At 36.3% G+C, this 16,086-nt stretch overlaps 3 protein-coding genes and 1 pseudogene across 7 annotated transcripts; 3 read left to right on the top strand and 1 right to left on the bottom strand.

Annotated features, from left to right (window-relative positions):
* Positions 1–6,037: 6,037 nt before the first annotated feature.
* On the top strand, positions 6,038–7,305 carry LOC142505291 (putative carboxylesterase 13; annotated as a pseudogene).
* Positions 7,306–9,003: 1,698 nt separating this feature from the next.
* On the top strand, positions 9,004–12,274 carry LOC142505526 (B3 domain-containing protein Os01g0234100-like). Of its 5 annotated transcripts, none has more exons than XM_075618547.1 (7): positions 9,005–9,267; positions 9,375–9,491; positions 9,830–9,864; positions 9,949–10,111; positions 10,193–10,399; positions 11,198–11,279; positions 11,368–12,274. In XM_075618547.1, the coding sequence occupies exons 1-7, from the start codon at positions 9,205–9,207 to the stop codon at positions 12,102–12,104; spliced, it is 1,404 nt and encodes a 467-aa protein (XP_075474662.1). In that variant the 5' UTR covers positions 9,005–9,204; the 3' UTR covers positions 12,105–12,274. The 5 variants fall into 5 exon arrangements, with proteins under 5 accessions (XP_075474660.1, XP_075474662.1, XP_075474661.1 ...); XM_075618546.1 differs by having other exon boundaries at positions 9,827–9,864; XM_075618545.1 differs by having other exon boundaries at positions 9,004–9,267; positions 9,375–9,864.
* Positions 12,275–12,863: 589 nt separating this feature from the next.
* LOC142506112 (uncharacterized) lies at positions 12,864–14,897 on the top strand. The gene is made up of 4 exons (XM_075619260.1): positions 12,864–13,110; positions 13,542–13,638; positions 13,998–14,159; positions 14,557–14,897. The coding sequence occupies exons 1-4, from the start codon at positions 12,970–12,972 to the stop codon at positions 14,655–14,657; spliced, it is 501 nt and encodes a 166-aa protein (XP_075475375.1). The 5' UTR covers positions 12,864–12,969; the 3' UTR covers positions 14,658–14,897.
* Positions 14,898–15,043: 146 nt separating this feature from the next.
* On the bottom strand, positions 15,044–15,704 carry LOC142506111 (calmodulin-like protein 30). Its single transcript, XM_075619259.1, has one exon. It carries the CDS (start codon positions 15,664–15,666, stop codon positions 15,100–15,102), a length of 567 nt encoding a protein of 188 aa, XP_075475374.1. The 5' UTR covers positions 15,667–15,704; the 3' UTR covers positions 15,044–15,099.
* Between the last annotated feature and the right edge of the window lie 382 nt (positions 15,705–16,086).

Here is a 16,086-nt window from a genome sequence, read left to right as displayed (position 1 = left end):
TGTTTCAAATTGAACAGACATTGGAGCGATGGATGTGTTTACGGGATAATGAAGGAAGGGTTCACGGGGATTGTTGTTTTATTAGCTTTGTCGAGAGAGTTGAACGTGGTGGCCTTATCCATATTTTCATCTACTAGTAGACATATAATTATTTGACCAAATACATTACAAAATACATGAGAAAAAGGCATATTCCATTTTGAATTGCAATGATTTTGCATACTTGTGTCGATATATATATATATATATATATATAATTTCATTGGGAATGATGAGATCAATTTTCACGTTATGTGATAAGGTCTTTTAGATTATATTTGTTGGACGTATCGACTCGATATATACCTAAAAGAAAAAACAATATTTTTTACATAAAAAAATAATATTTTTTATAAGTCAGGTCAGATACAAAATTTTTCTCACAAAATTGACTCTTAAGACAGTGTCTTGCGAAACTGAAATTGGATCTTAAAATTTCAACAGTATAATGCATTTGTCCAACTATTTTTTTTTATTTTTTAAAAAATAAATGAACGTGAAATTTCTTGTGATTAGCGGTCGATTAGCGATCGATTTGGTTGGTAGCAATAACCTTGATCATTAATTGTGACTTGTGAGAGACCGATACGATTAATCAGTCTCTAAATTAGGGACCACATTTACGTCACCGATCTCTAAAATAGAGACATTTAGAGACCGATATTTTATATGTGGTTTCTACTTTAGATACCGATGAATTAAAGTCGGTTTCTAATATAGAGAACGACTCATAATTCGGTCGTTATATGAGATACTGATGTCACGAAATCAGTCTCTAAGTTAGAGACTGAATTTATGAAATCAGTCTCTAAATTAGATATTGTTTTTCCTCATTCAGCCTCTGTTATTTACACGAATCCAAACATAACACAACATGCATAATCAATCAATATAACCATCCAAAAATCACAACACAATATTAACATCAATACAACTATTCCAAACCACAACTTATCAATACCAAAATTGTTAGTCGTCCCACATCAGTTGGATAAAATACTTGAAAGTTGTATATATGATCTTGGACAATCTTCCTCCTTTGAGCTAGCTTTTGGGGTTGAGTTAGGTCCAAGTTCTAATCTTAACATGGTATCAGAGCTCAGGTTTCACCGTTATGTGTTGGACTGCCCATAGTTGGGTCACCCGTTCTACCCATAATTGGGTCATTTGGAAACTTCACGCTCCAGATATTCATTCATGGGCGTGAGGTGATGTGTTAGTTGTCTCACATCAGTTGGATAAAATACTTGGAAGTTGTATATATGATCTTTATAATCATCCCCCCTTGAGCTAGCTTTTGGGTTGAGTTAGGTCAAAGTTTCAATCTTAACAAAAATCAATACAAATATTTATACCAACTATTCGAGTGTCAAATATCCGAAACAAATGTCAATTCATTCTACAAAATGTTCAATCACTTACAAATTCCAAGTCAATCTAATCGAAACTCAAACTTTAACTATTGGGATAGTACATAAGGAGCTTGAGTCTCATAAAAATCTATAATGAGGTGAAAAAAAGTCTAGAAAAGCAGAAGGATGGTCAAGTGTTTGAGAAAACACCATACGAGCCATAAATTCACGCATCTTTTCCTCCAATTCAGTAACTCGAGTCTTCAAATCTGCATTATCTGCCCTCAACTCTTGTATCTCAACACATGAGCTACTTGGACGAACATTTCCCGTAGAAGCAGACGTCGCATGGAAAAAGGCAATTTTTGCGTGGGAGCCAAGCCCATAATGCATCTTTTATTCATCCCTCCAACAACCTCGTAATATATGTCGTTTATGGCATCCTGTGATGGATTATGTGGCTCCTCCCCCTCTGTAGTAGCTTGAGATATCTCGGAAATTCTTGTGGTCATATTATCCTATGTCAAAGAACAAAAAATTCAGCAAGTAAAATTAAATCCAACAGAAAAAGATGAGTTTTTAGCACTCAAGCATTGAAAATGGTGGAACTATATTATTTACTAATAACTTTTTAATACTTAAATCCATAGCCTGAGATCGAGCATCGACAAATGTTTCATCCTTGTGACGATGTGTAATTCGAAACACCTCCCAACAATCAGTTTTTCGCTTTAAATCCGCCTCCTGCACAAATAAGTTCAAATATGCGAAGTTTGTAATATTAACGAATAAAATATATTATTTGAAACTCACCAATTTCAAAGTATGCTCAATTATAGACTGTGATCCGACCGTGTGCTTAGTAACTCCAGTGCCTATGTCAGCCACCTCACTATTTCTGTTATTTTTAGCTATATCCGATTTTTTTATTTTATTTTTTTTGCCTATTTAGCCCCTCTCCAAACAATCTGCCATGCAGCCCATACATTGGGCTACTGTAGCTTTTGAACACGAACTCATCAACATTCTGCATCTATACCTTGTGCTCTTTAGAAGAGGCATAGACTAAATATTGCTCCTCTTTTGACTTTGTAGAGTCGGATAGTGGATGAAAGAATGAGATTGTCTGAACTCAGGACACGGCTTCGCCTGTGAATTTGAGGACCGGGGAGAATTCCCTCTCCCGTAATCATGGTGCTCGAACTCCATTTCTTTCAGCTTTCGAGAGATGAAGCCTATGGCTGGCGCTCCAGTGTGCAGCATTATCCAGTGTGCAGCATTATCATAGTTACCTTTTTGCTGACACTTAAATACAATAGCAAGAATGCCAAAATAGAAATGCATATCAGTAGTTGTAAATATTGTCAGTATCCACTGTTTTATGTATTCATTTGAATCACAAGAAAGCGTTAATCAATATGTAAATGAATATGAAAATATAGAAAGTTTAGCCCTGTGAATCAAATTGAAGAATACACCCATATGAATTATGAATTCCTTCTTGAATGTGTCCCAATCGATTGAAAGTTGCTTAAACTTTTCAATCGAAGGCAACTTCTTGTTAAGTATCAATAGTCAACGAAAAGGTCATACGTTGTTACTATCCTATGCTAACATTAACTGTGAAATGACAATATTAAGTTGAACAATCAAAGTGATCGAACTACAGAAGTAATGTGCCAAAAAGCTACATTAGTTTTTGGAATCCAAATCTTCCAATATCAGTTTCCAACTCTAAAATAAATTTAGTTTGCCACAATCACCACAAGCTACATAACTTGCCAACAAAAGGAAAGGGGAAATAAATCAGCTGAATCATGCCATATCTTCACCAAATACAGCTAATACGCCTACACCTCGTCTCTTGTTCTCATCTCGACGAAAGTCGTTGATACAGATCATCAGCCAAAACCTGCCTCAAGCTCTCACCATAGTAGTACAAGGACTTCTCATTCTCTAACACTCGAGGAGCCTGCCCGTTTTCTTCTGGCTCCTGCCACATTTCAGGTTCTGGCTCCCTAGCAATCTGGCACAAATTGTGCAGCACACAACATGCAACTACCGTTTGAGGCGCATGATTTAATCCCACATTCAAATCTTGCAGGATCTTCCACCTCCCTTTTAGCAACCCGATCGCCTCTTCCACTGCCTTTCTCCCTTTAATCAAAGCTTCATCAAATGTATTCTGTGCGGGAGTTCCTGTTCTATCGTAACTAAATGGCGTAAGCAAAAATGGCAGCAATGGGAAACACCAGTCCCCAACGATATAAGGTCTTACATGCTGTCCTCTAACACTAATTACCTTGTCCCAAACAACATCCTCAGAAATTAACCTATTGTACAATAAACTGTCCCGAAAATGGGTGGCGTCATCATATCCACCGGGCGCCTTCACACAAACGTCCCAAAATATTTTTTTATGGTCCGAGACAACTTGCAGCAGAACAGATGGAAACCCATGTTTGCAAAAGTACATAGAACCATTAATGATATCGGGACTGAGCTTGTGAAGCTTGATTGGAGTTGAATCGATGGCACCACAGACGTTGGGCAGAGAGGTAAGCTCCTGAAACCCTTGAATGGTGTCCACTAAACGGCGACGTGAAACAGGGATCTTGATGAATTCAGGGTAAAGCTTTGTGGCTAAAAGGCGGGTAACCATATTGGTAATTTTGGAAATCAAGTAGGGCTCGAGGCCATAACGAGTAGCTACGGTTTTGAGAGTTAAGCCATGGGAGAGGCGGGAGAGGACCATCGCAACAGCGTAATCGGAGGGAAGGGAGAGCTGCGATTGGGTTATGAAAGGTTTGAGCTTATCCACGACGGTAGTGAAGACGGGATACGAAAGGCCGTACAGAGATCGCCACTGGGCATCGCGAAGAGGGGCTTCCATAGCCCAAATACGCTCGGTGGACAGCGCCCGGAAGGCCGCAACGGAGAATTCTGAAGGGCCTTTCGAGGAAGACGGAGAAGAGGTTTTATCACCGGCGGCGGCGGCGGCGGATGTGGTTTTCTTTGGGCCGTGAGAAGCGAGGTAGGAAAGGACGGAGGCGAAGGTGAAGAAGAGGAGGGGGGCAGCGGAGGTGGAGGAGAGGAGACTGGAAGGAGAGGAAGCATCGGCGGAGAAGGCAGTGTCGGAGAAGAGTGAAGATGTAGAGGGGTCAAGGTAGTTGTGGAGGTGGAGGAGGTTTGATAGCATAAGCATGAAAGATTGATCCATTTCTGGGAGATCGAAAAAAAACAAACTAGTAAACCCTAGAGAGAGAGAGAGACGATTGAAGGGGGTGAACATAGTGAATCCTGAATGCTTCGCCGCTGATAACACAAGGCGGAGATATCGTGGCGGCGGCGGCGCGTGGGAAACGACTGGATACGACGCCGTTATCGGTGTGTAATTGGATGGAATATCAAATCCAAATTCAATTCTAATTCCAAATAGATATCTGGCTTGGCTAATTGAGTATTCTCACAATTTACTTGTGTAAACTTAATTAAAAAAATTATCTACAAGATAAAGATACGATTTTATAACTTTTTATGTCAGTTTTTTTAAAAAAAAATTAAAGAAAGAACTATTCTTACATCGAAATAATTTCAAATTTTTTAAAATTAAAATTTTAGAGTTATAACATTAAATTTATTAAAAAGAACATATATTAGTTGGTTTAGACCCCAATAAATCACACTAACAATTTGTTAAATCTTCTGCCATTTATATAGTAATGCACTCAATTCACCAAAATGAAGATATGCTTATCATATATTTTATATAATTATATACAAAACATATTTATATATATATATATATATATCATATATTATTGTCTACACTGAACCAATATACGTTAAAAAACACTTGAAATAAAGTCTTGCAGATATTATATTAGTCTATTTTGTTGAATTAATATATTTTTTTTATTGTGGATACAACATCATATGAATATGAGAGTTTATTGAGTTATTAAAAGAGTTCAATGGATTAGTAAGTTGTAGCAATTATGTTTATTCATTTTATTGGTGTATAAAATATTTTAAAATTTTGAATGTAATATCATACTTTAGCATTCAATGGAATATGAAAAATTGATTTGAAAGTGAGCAATTAGCGTTACATCTCTCAATTTGGATTAGACCCGTCGGATCGACCCATCTCGCCACATGATTTAAATATATTTGGTTGAAATTTTTCAATATATTTAAAAGTTGACCTAGATGGGCCAAGCCGAGCGGGTTGCCGGCTTAAGCGGCCTTGGGTTGGTGCCCGGGTCTTGAAAGGAAAAAATATATATTATAAATTTATGGTGATATATGTATTTTTAATTAAAATTGTTTTTTGTATTAATTAGTTTGTATAAATTGTAGAAGTGTGAAATCGATAATTATAAATTCATTGTTTAATAAACTTTCAAATTTTAAGTTGTAGTTCATATAAATTAGTCGTTTAGTAATGCATTCAAATTTAAGAAATTATTATGATTTATTAGAATACAGATAAATGTTATCTGATTAAACTTTTTTATATATATTATTCGATAAATGCTATGTTGACTAATATTTATAACTGAAAACACTGTAATAATTTTTGTAGATTATATAATCTGAATTTTATTTTATTTTATATTTACTAGAATAAATATAATTATCATAATAAATTTTTTACTTAAATATTTTGATTTTTATGGAATTGAAAGTTGGTTCAACCACCAAAGCCATGGTGGAAGTACTGGTAACTCAGTTGACCCATTTCTTCTTGGACTCACTTCTTCTTCTTCACCAATGGAACACCAATCTGATCACATAACCCACGATTTCCCACCATACTTCTGTGTTCACAACACCGGCCGCATCGAAAGATACATTGAACATGATTTCATGCCCCCATCTAAACATCCGAACACGGGGGTTCTTTCCAAAGACGTCGTTGTTTCGCCGCAAAACAATGTCGCAGCTCGGATTTACCTCCCTCGAACTGAAGCGCCAGACCCGAAACTGCCCCTCATCATATACGTCCACGGCGGCGGTTTCTCGGTCGAATCGGCCTTCTCTTCACTGTACCACAACTACGTCAATTCCCTGGCTGCTGAATCTGGATCCGTCGTCGTGTCGGTTGAATACAGGCTGGCCCCGGAGCACCTGATTCCAGCGTGCTACGAGGATTGCTGGGCTGCTACGAAATGGGTGGAGTCTCATTCCCATGTCGGGCAAGGGGATGACCCTTGGATAACTGATCACGTTAAATTTTAAACGGGTTTTCGTGGCGGGCGACAGCGCCGGTGCAAACATAGCTCATGAGATGGTGGTCCGTTCTGGTGTGGAATCTGAATTGGGTATCAAAATCGAGGGTCTGGTTTTGATTCACCCGTTTTTCGGGAGTGGGAATACTACTAAGCTGTGGGATTTCATCTGCCCCGAAACGACTGGCCCGACTGATCCGAGGCTGAACCCTGCTGCCCATAGGAACCTGTTGTCGAATCTGCGGTGCGAGAGGGTTCTTGTTTGCATTGCGGAGAAGGATTTCTTGAAGGAAAGGGGTGTGAAGTATCGGCAGGCGTTGAAGAACAGTGATTGGAATGGTTTGCTTGAGTTCTTCGAGACATATGGAGAGGGCCATGTTTTCCATTTGTTGGACCCGGATTCCGAAAAGGCTCCATTGTTGATGAACCGGGTGGTTGAGTTCATTAACAACGAGTTTGTTCCTTCGGCGCTGTAGAACTGAGAGTTATCTATCCACGCCTTGTTCAATTTGTCGTTATGATAGTTTTCAGCTATAGTCGCATTTGGGCTCATATGAAAACGGGTTTTACTGGCTGCGCTTTTTAATTCATCGTTATCCCCGTCCATAATCTTATTCCATCAATCATACAAGACGTCTGATGCAAAATCGAGTCGATTGTGAATTAAAATTTGTGTAAAATGTTTTTTCAAGAATAAGTCGTGTCATAAAATTTCACTAATTATTGTCAAATTAGATCGTCAATTGTTTATAAAATTAGCTATAAGTTGACTTGCGAGCTAATCTACAACAAACGAAGTTACATTATGATGAGCTTAGCTCGTGAAGCACCATTAAAATATGAGGATGATACTTTTTTTCTAACTCAATGAAAAATCTGATACTCAACCTAAATAGAAGATGGTACATAAATAGATTTTTTATCCGATTAAATAAATGAATAATCGGGTATGAAGATGAAGGTGTGTTTTAAATAATCTTACCCAAGTCCGACCTAAATACCTTATTAAAATTCATATATATGTGTATAATATTTAAGTCGGATGTGGATAAGATTATTTATATATGTGTACGTGTGTGTGTGTGATTTTTGGTATGTGATATTAATTGTAATATGTTTTTGTTCAATGACATTAGTTGGATGAAATGAATAAAATTATTAGTATATAGTTAATGTTATTTTTGTTGGTTAATCATGTTAGGATAAACTGTTTTTAATATTTTATTATTTTTTATAATGTTTAATTTGTAAATTTTTATATATATTTATTTTATTGTTCTCAACAAATTAATAAATAACACAACAATGATAAAAATCATTTGACTGTCTTTGATGCTAAGTCTGATGAACGTATATTTATTGATTACTCTTCAGTCGGTAAAATTTATCGTTTATTCAACAAAATAACTCTAAATATTGAAGAATATGTATATAATGTATTTGATGAAACTGTGACGACTGATAACTTATCTAACTAAACTGACGTCAACTCAACCAAGTAAACCCAATTGAAATCGACCAAACTGATTCAGTTACACCCAATTACATTGATGAACGTCAACATATTTGTACTTATTTTGATCGAGTAAATATTTTTTATTTACAGTTAAAAAAATTATAATAATTATATTCAATAAATTGTACTGGAAGATGTTTTTAGGTTTTGTTTTTTAATTTTTATGGAATTGATTTTTTTTTAACATAAACATCTATTAGTTCAGCAATTTCATATCGACTATATTTAGTTGTCCTGTTGTTGATAACTAAGTTTTAGAAAAAAACTTAGAATTAAATATGCTGGGTTAAAATATAACATCCGAATTATAGTATTCAAGACGATGATAAATTTTTTTCTATTGTCCAAAAATTTTATTTTATAAATATTTATTAAAGCCGCATGGATTTTTTTTTATATTGTCATTGTATAGATTAATTAATGTAATCATAAATAATCAAGTGAATGCTTTACTAAAAAATGTGTATCTAAACACACACGGAAGTTTTCACCCTACCTTGTGGGCACTGCCTCCATGAGAAGATCAAATGGCCAATTTTAATCAAGTATATGTGAGGTCCATCAATTTCTTTAAAATCGTCCAAACACTGCCCCACAGGTAGCATCGACTTTACCAACATACACATTCCACCGAAAACGACTTGTACTTGTGCATTGGATGCGTCGCTTCACTACTACACAATACACATTAATGTCTAATGATGTGTTGCTATTCAGATTTCAGTGTATTTGCGTAAAGATGTCATAAGAAAATATTTAAAATGAGAAATGATGATACAGTCTGAAGACTTGAAATTTTGCCAAAAATATGTATTTTGAAAGAGAGATTAGTTTGATGTATTAAACCATTTTGGTCCAGTCCCTGAAAAGTGAAAACCCAAGCAGACACGGCAGGGTAAACTCGGTGTTGCATTCTACGAAGCAAAAGAGTCTTGGACGCTGCTACCAACTCTGATTTAAGCTCATATTTCAGCAGTTTTTCTGGTACCCAACTTCGATTTTCGCGTGATGGTGTCTATTGTGGAGTTCTTGCTCTTGTGAAGCAGCTGGAAGGCCTAAAACTATGGCTGTTTCTCCGAACCATGCCTGTAAAAAGATCCCTGTTTCTTCTTCATCCAAGCCAAATGTCTGTGATTTATATTATCACTCTCATTCTTTTACGAAAAAAATGAAGCTTTTTGGTGAATGGGAGAAATGGGTTTTGAGATAATTAGGTTTCTATATCTGTAACAGCTTAAGAAGGTTTGGGGAGTCAAGAAAAATTTGTTGAAGAACAGGGTGACATGGGAGATCAAGAAAAACTTGGCCGAGAGAAGGCTAATGGATCTTGATGATCTTCAGAATAAGAATGTAAGAACCTTCTGGCTTAATAATTTTGAAAGTGAGTGTAAAGGACGTTCGTTACATGAATCTTCATCTTACAGTACTCTTTATTTGTTTACCCTTCTCAATTTTCTGATCGAGAATCTAGGATATTTGTTGAGTGGCTTATGAGTTTTAGTAGTTTCTCTCCAAGTAATGGCCTATATGTCATTTTTGCTCTCCTTTCTGCGGTCCAAGTTTCTCCTTTTCAGGGGATTGATTTTGTTAATGTTATAGGAGCATTTTCTTGCTCCTTAATCAATCAACTCTGCCTACGAAATCTATTATGTTGCTTATGTGGATACCTTCGTCATTTATTGGAGCAGGCAGACGCCAGAAATATTGTTTTGCCTACCGTATGGTAAGTGATGAAGATATCAGTGAATGAAAAGGTAATTTTCCTGTGATTTAGGGTCTTGTACTGTTGTAAGTCTGATCTTTACAGTTATGAAGTTGAGCCGATCGCAAGCTTTGATCCTGATAATCGCATTGGCACCTCAACCCCTGCAATGGTGCGGGCACTAAAGGTTCAGAAAACACTATCACCGCAATCCCCTAGTTTTTTAAAACTGATGCTCGGATCCCATGTCAGCGGAGGATTTTGGTTGGTGGGTTGAGGTTATATCTATGCTCTAAGGTAAAATTATGGCCAATGACTAAAGTTGTGGGAAGGTTTTCTTCAATTACAGGGTTTACCAAAGCGGTTTTGTGACTTTCATTTGCCAAAGCAAGATGATACAATGGTTTTGGTGGATGAGGATGGACAAGAATACAATACGAAGTACTTGGTAAACAAAAATGGATTGAGTGGTGGATGGCGAGGTTTCTCCATTGCTCATAAATTGCTTGATGGAGATGTCTTAATATTCCAACTTGTCGAGCCGCACAAGCTTAAGGTGACTCCTCGAGGCTCATATTATAATGCGCCTTCTCATTTAAAGTTATTTCTTATAGTGGATGCTAGTTTGATGTACGAAATGAAATGAGAAAAAGGCCGAGAAACTTCTCATGAAGAATAATGAAAAATATTGATGATTAAATGAAAGTGAATCCCTGATAATTAATTGCTATGAACCCACATCAATTGTTGGAGGATCTTTCCCATCTACAAGGTTGTTTGTTTTTGGGGTTTGGGCTCTCCTTTCAGTCTTATGGTTTAGCTCTTTCTGAGATGCATCGGATGCAGTGGATGGGATGACCTAGGAAAAGAACAAGAAACTTCACTTGAAGAATTTAAAAAAAATATTGATGATTTACGTGAAAATGAATCCTTGACAAGTAACTGCTGTGAACTCACCTCAACTCCACGAGAAATTGTGGAGTGACTAATACGTTCCTGGGTCTTTCCTACCTGCAAGGTTATTTGTTTTTGGGGTTTGGGCTCTCCTTTTGAACTTGTGGCTTAGTATTGGTGCTCGTTTTGAGAATCAGTAAAGTGGAAGAGACAGAACTATGAAATAGCTACTATCTGTCAGTATGGATAATGTTGTATGCTCAAGAGGGGGCAATTTTATGATCCCACATTTGCTCGATAAAAAATTGTTGAGTTGTGGATAAATTTGGGATATTCTAAGACTACTGTTTTACAATCGGGTCCTTTCCTAATCTGATATCCTAAATTAACGTGTTCTCTGCATGTACCTATGAATTTGTAATGTTGCCTTTCTTGTAATGTAATGTTTGATATCTTAAAGGTGTATATTGTGAGAGCTAGCAGTTTAACAGAAGTCGATGGGGCTAGCGGTCATCTCAATTCAGAGACGGAGATTAATCCTGGTACTGTTCTCCCTTTTTAATCTTGTAATACATTATTCAAAAATTGTCTACATAACAAAGATCATCATTTCTTCAAATGTGATTTCAGTGAAAACAGTCCAGCGGCCAGAAGATAATTCAAGTGGTGCTTCTAAAATAGCTAAGCAGAAATATCTGGAGCCCATTTCAGTAGACGATAAAACACATATCTTGTCTTCTCATAATGCCGTTGTTGCCGATCAATCTGGCAAGATCCACGATGATATTGGATCCGAAGATTTGGAACACATCAGATTTTCTCAAACCAACATCAAATTTAACGACATGAAATGTTTCGAAGATTTCAACATTCATGTGAATGGCGTATTTCTCAACTCCGAAGTACCTGCGCAGCTTAGAATGAAGTATTACGATCTCTGCTGTAGTCAAAGTAAGTTTCTTCATGAAAATCTTGTCGAAGGCCTAAACAGTAAGCTGGTCACAGGAATGATCTCTGAGATTGTAAGCACTGCCGATGCTATCGAATCTGCCAGACTTACCACCCCTCTCAGTCATTTAGAAACTTGGGAGAGAAAGCTAAAAGCATTTGAGGATTTAGGCATGGCCGTTGGATTTCTACGATCACGAATACATCAGCTAGTTACCCTTTCGCAAGAGTCACGTGCTGTAATGGAATCAAAGAAAAAAGAGAGAGACGAAGTCGAAGGCGAGATGAAAGCTCTTGAGGCAAAATTTTTGAATGTTAAGGCAGTGGTTAAAAGGCTTAATGCAGAGATTCATGATCTTGAAGTTGAACATCGAGAGCTTGGCGTTGTTTTCAGAGACATCGCTCGCGCTGCATGGTGAAAAATTCTCTACTTGTAGTGACGATTATGTCAGTTTTTGCTGAACACATCTGTGATGGTATTAAGGTTGTAGTTAGTATCAGGACAAACTTTTAGATGTATCTCTGTTTTGGTGATACAAGAAGTATTGCTATAAACAGAAGCATGAAATGCAAAGACAAAGTCTGATATAATATGGTACCATAAATATCGAAGTAAAACGTCGTCTTATGAAAATTTGCAAAATACACATCCGAAGGGTTATTTTGAAGGACAACTTGTTTTCAAATCTCTAAATTCTAATGTGAATGTGTGATCGGTACTCGCTGTAGAGAAGTTTTTGCCTTCCCAATTTCACACACACAAAAAAATTCATCACTACTAGGTTTACACGTCTTTTCATTGATTTTCAAAAATCTATACAAAAATTGAAAAGATAAGACAAATGTATGATTTTTAAGTACGTCTATTTTATATCGTGAGTAAAAAATTTGAACAAATATATTAATATGCTGTACTTTTTTGGGCACTCAAATGTTATATATTAATATCAGATTCAATCTTATCTATTACGTGTCAAAATTTAATTTGTCCAGTGATTTGTTGGATTTCTCGAGATAATGAAATCTGAATTAGATTAAATTGTCATTTTAAATTCGATGGAACCAACAAATTAGTCTCAAATTATCAATTTTTTAATAATATTTAATTAACAACCCTTTGATCATCTCATAATTAATACTTCATTCAAACCTGATTTAAAGCGTACGGCAAATGTTGATAATCTTCATGAAACTCTTTTTGCTAATGCTTCTCATCGCTGCATCTTCCTAAAAAGCTCTGCACCCTCTATTTTCCCAGTTGTGACAGCACTATTTGTTTGGTGGATGAATGGGGAAATGAGTATAAAACATCTTATCTTTTGTAGAGGCATGGTTGAGTGCCGGATGGAGACGGTTTTCCGTATCCCACAGATTACTAAAAGGCGATATATTGATTTCCATTTGATAGAACCTTGCAAATTAAAGGTAATCTTTATCTCATTTGGATGAAAATTGGATTGATCTTTGGAAATTTCTGTTGCGTATCTAAAATTTAATAATTGAGAATGGTGATGGTGATGATGTTAAATGTAAAGAATATATTCTGTAGTCGGATTTGGCATTATTAATTAAGAAAATATTTTTTCACATGATCACATATGATTAAGTGATGATCAGATTTTTAACCATTTTGATATCGTGTTGTGGATGTAGGCCTTAACATCCGCACCATAGAACTTCTGTTCTATCTTGTATTGTCCTTTTACAGCATCTCTACTTCTTTAAATTTGACAGATTTCTTAGTTCTTTGACATCAACATGCATTATCTTATTTATTTATTTATTTTTACATGCCTCTGATATTGGTTTAGATTCAAAAATTGGGTTGCCATGTTAATGGACCACTGTTTCTCTAGGTACACATGATGGTGAGAGTTAATCGTTCAGAAGTTGTGAGTGCGGCACTTTGTCTCATGAATTTGGATGTGTCCCGCAGAGGAACTGATCATTCTGGTTGGTTTTTGTCGACTCTTTGCATCTTTTTTCTTGTATTCTTGGTTAGGGGGTTTTCTAACAAGTCTATAAAAAATATTGGGTTGGTTCACTGTGTGTTTGACTCTGGATTAAATAAATACATTTGTAATCAACTATAATCTTAGTCCAAGACACAAAAAAGTTACATGTGTAGGCGTCGAGTGCTGTGGCCACTTCACTTTAGTTCTTTGAAGGTAATAGTTTGCAACAAAGTGAAAATTTGATGGCTTTTATTTTTTACTATATTTCATGAAAATCTCTGCTTTAGACATTGTTCAGTTCTGTGATTGATGTCTTTTATTTTTTTAATTTATGTTGTGGTACTTCGTGTTTGAAAGAGGATCTTGTGAAGAAAAACAATAGGAAGCGTAGGAAAATGGAGGACGTGGAGCCATTTCTGCTCGGTATTTCTACTCCAACGGAGAATCTTGAATTAAAAAATGAACCATGCTCTAATTTTGAAAGCAGCAGTGATGATTTTAGCTCCAAAATTATTAAAGGTATGAAACTTTTATAAGTTGTTTCAGATTCTTGAATTGATTCTCTTTTACACTTTTTGAAAAGAACGAAGTTCATACATCTTTAGACTCTTGTGTTATTATTGTTTTTTTTTTTTTTTGAAAACTTCATGAAAGCCTATTAAAAATATTTTCATATCCTAAAAATTGTAGGGATTGAAATGTTTTGAAAAAGCCCATTTTGTAATTTTTCATCAAATATGTTGATGTCAGTTTCAAGGGAGAAAATGCCAAACTTTGACCACTCGAGTTTAGGTATGAACAATAAGAGAATGGGTTTCCGAGGAAAAATGTAATTGCTGTATGAAAGTATTCCTGTCTGATTTTTTGGTGATTTTTCCTTCAAACTTTAACCTAAATGGGAGAATGGTCTTTTTAGGTTCTCCTATTACCAATCAGCTCAAGTCTAACGACCTATGCCGCCATTCGGAGACTTTAATGTTGCGGGATCACCCTCGAGAAATTGTCACTTGTATATAAGCCCCTGAAGACATCATTGCTCTTTGTGAATACGTACCACATTGTATCCCATTACCTTATGAAGGCTTCAAATTCAGGAAAAGAAAGCAAAAGATCATGGCATCGGTTTCTCAGGCTAGACTGTGTCTTCAATCAATTTATCTCGAATCATCAAGGATTTTCGACTTGAATTCTTAACAAGAAGGCCTGAATACATAGCGAGATCGAGTCTCAAAGGTAACACCAGAGTGTTATGTATTTGTAGCATCATGTATTAGTGTATATTTGCACAGTCCTTTTAATGTGGTTTGTCGAATACCGGAATCATGCATTGTAGAGCTCTTGATATACATAGGTGTGAATTTTTGGGTGTTGGCATATAAATACATGCACTAATAGGCAAATGATATTTGAAACAGTGCATAGATAATTCATGATCTTCAGCATATTTGTAGCTAGCTAGCTAGTAAGTAATCATAGTACGAGTCATCATGTACATAAATTCATCGTTATCAATCACACCATCCCCATTAGTATCCACAGCTCTCACCATCTTCCGACAATCATTCAAGCTGCATCTCTCCCCGAGTTTACGCAACAGCTCGTAAACTTCTTCGACCGTGATTTTCCCGTCGTTATCTTTATCAAAGGCCCGGAAAGCTTGTTGCAAATCCACGGTCTTCACTCCACCTTCCTTCTTCTGCACTTCCACGAATTCATTGAAATCGATGTATCCATCGCCATCCAAATCCGCGACCTCGAAAATCTTCTGCACTTCTCTTGAGAGGAGATTCTTTTTGCCTAGGGCCTTTAGTATGGCCTTGTACTCCTCTGGAGATATCTTACCATCTTTGTTGGTGTCGAATTTGTTGAATACTTGTTTTAGTTCTTGCATATTTGGTAAGTAAATAGGCAACGTTTTCGAACTCGAGCTCTGCCTGTGATCCCCTGAAAACATTCTTGAAGGTTTCTTCAAGAATTTTCTCTTCGAGAGGTTGTATTGGATGTCTAGAAAGCTGAAACTCGACATTTTCTTGAAGAAACTATTACATTGGAGAGAAACTCTCGAGCAAGAACAAATATATGTAGAAGCTTGTCATACAGCGAATCATGGAGATAAGATACATAAAAGGTGAAGATATTCTGATGCTTAAAGTGACTAAGAAGATAACACAGAACAATTTTAAGCGTGGTGACTTAGAAAAGATCGCTAAAAGATGATTCTTGCCAATTGGAAAAGGGGTCAGAAACAAATGAAGAATATGTTCTTTTTCTCGTCAATATGGATAGGCAGGCCGCTAGTTGATTCTGTGAACTTACTATTCTAAAATACATCGATTTTCGATAAACTTGGGCGAATTAACCGAGTTACCGAAGAATTGCGGGACTTGGGAAAAGCTTGTTTATCACACAATCAAATATTTTTCTTAGTTTGAGGGGGACAACTGTA

The sequence above is a fragment of the Primulina tabacum genome, chromosome 10, assembly GCF_025594145.1.
Source record: "Primulina tabacum isolate GXHZ01 chromosome 10, ASM2559414v2, whole genome shotgun sequence".
In the NCBI taxonomy this organism is placed as follows: Eukaryota; Viridiplantae; Streptophyta; class Magnoliopsida; order Lamiales; family Gesneriaceae; genus Primulina; species Primulina tabacum.
The sequence above is the reverse complement of the archived record's forward strand: the minus strand, read 5'-3'. Positions and strand labels throughout refer to the sequence as shown.

Excerpts from the sequence above, each read along its gene's own strand:
- LOC142505526 (XM_075618545.1), top strand. The coding sequence starts at position 9,632 with ATGAGTTTTAGTAGTTTCTCTCCAAGTAATGGCCTATATGTCATTTTT. Across the intron at positions 10,112-10,192 it reads TCAGCGGAGGATTTTGGTTG|GGTTTACCAAAGCGGTTTTG; the intron begins GTGGGTTGAGGT and ends CTTCAATTACAG. Across the intron at positions 11,280-11,367 it reads AGAGACGGAGATTAATCCTG|TGAAAACAGTCCAGCGGCCA; the intron begins GTACTGTTCTCC and ends ATGTGATTTCAG.
- LOC142506112 (XM_075619260.1), top strand. The coding sequence starts at position 12,970 with ATGAATGGGGAAATGAGTATAAAACATCTTATCTTTTGTAGAGGCATG. Across the intron at positions 13,111-13,541 it reads TAGAACCTTGCAAATTAAAG|GTACACATGATGGTGAGAGT; the intron begins GTAATCTTTATC and ends CTGTTTCTCTAG. Across the intron at positions 14,160-14,556 it reads TAGCTCCAAAATTATTAAAG|GTTCTCCTATTACCAATCAG; the intron begins GTATGAAACTTT and ends TGGTCTTTTTAG.
- LOC142506111 (XM_075619259.1), bottom strand. The coding sequence starts at position 15,666 with ATGTCGAGTTTCAGCTTTCTAGACATCCAATACAACCTCTCGAAGAGA.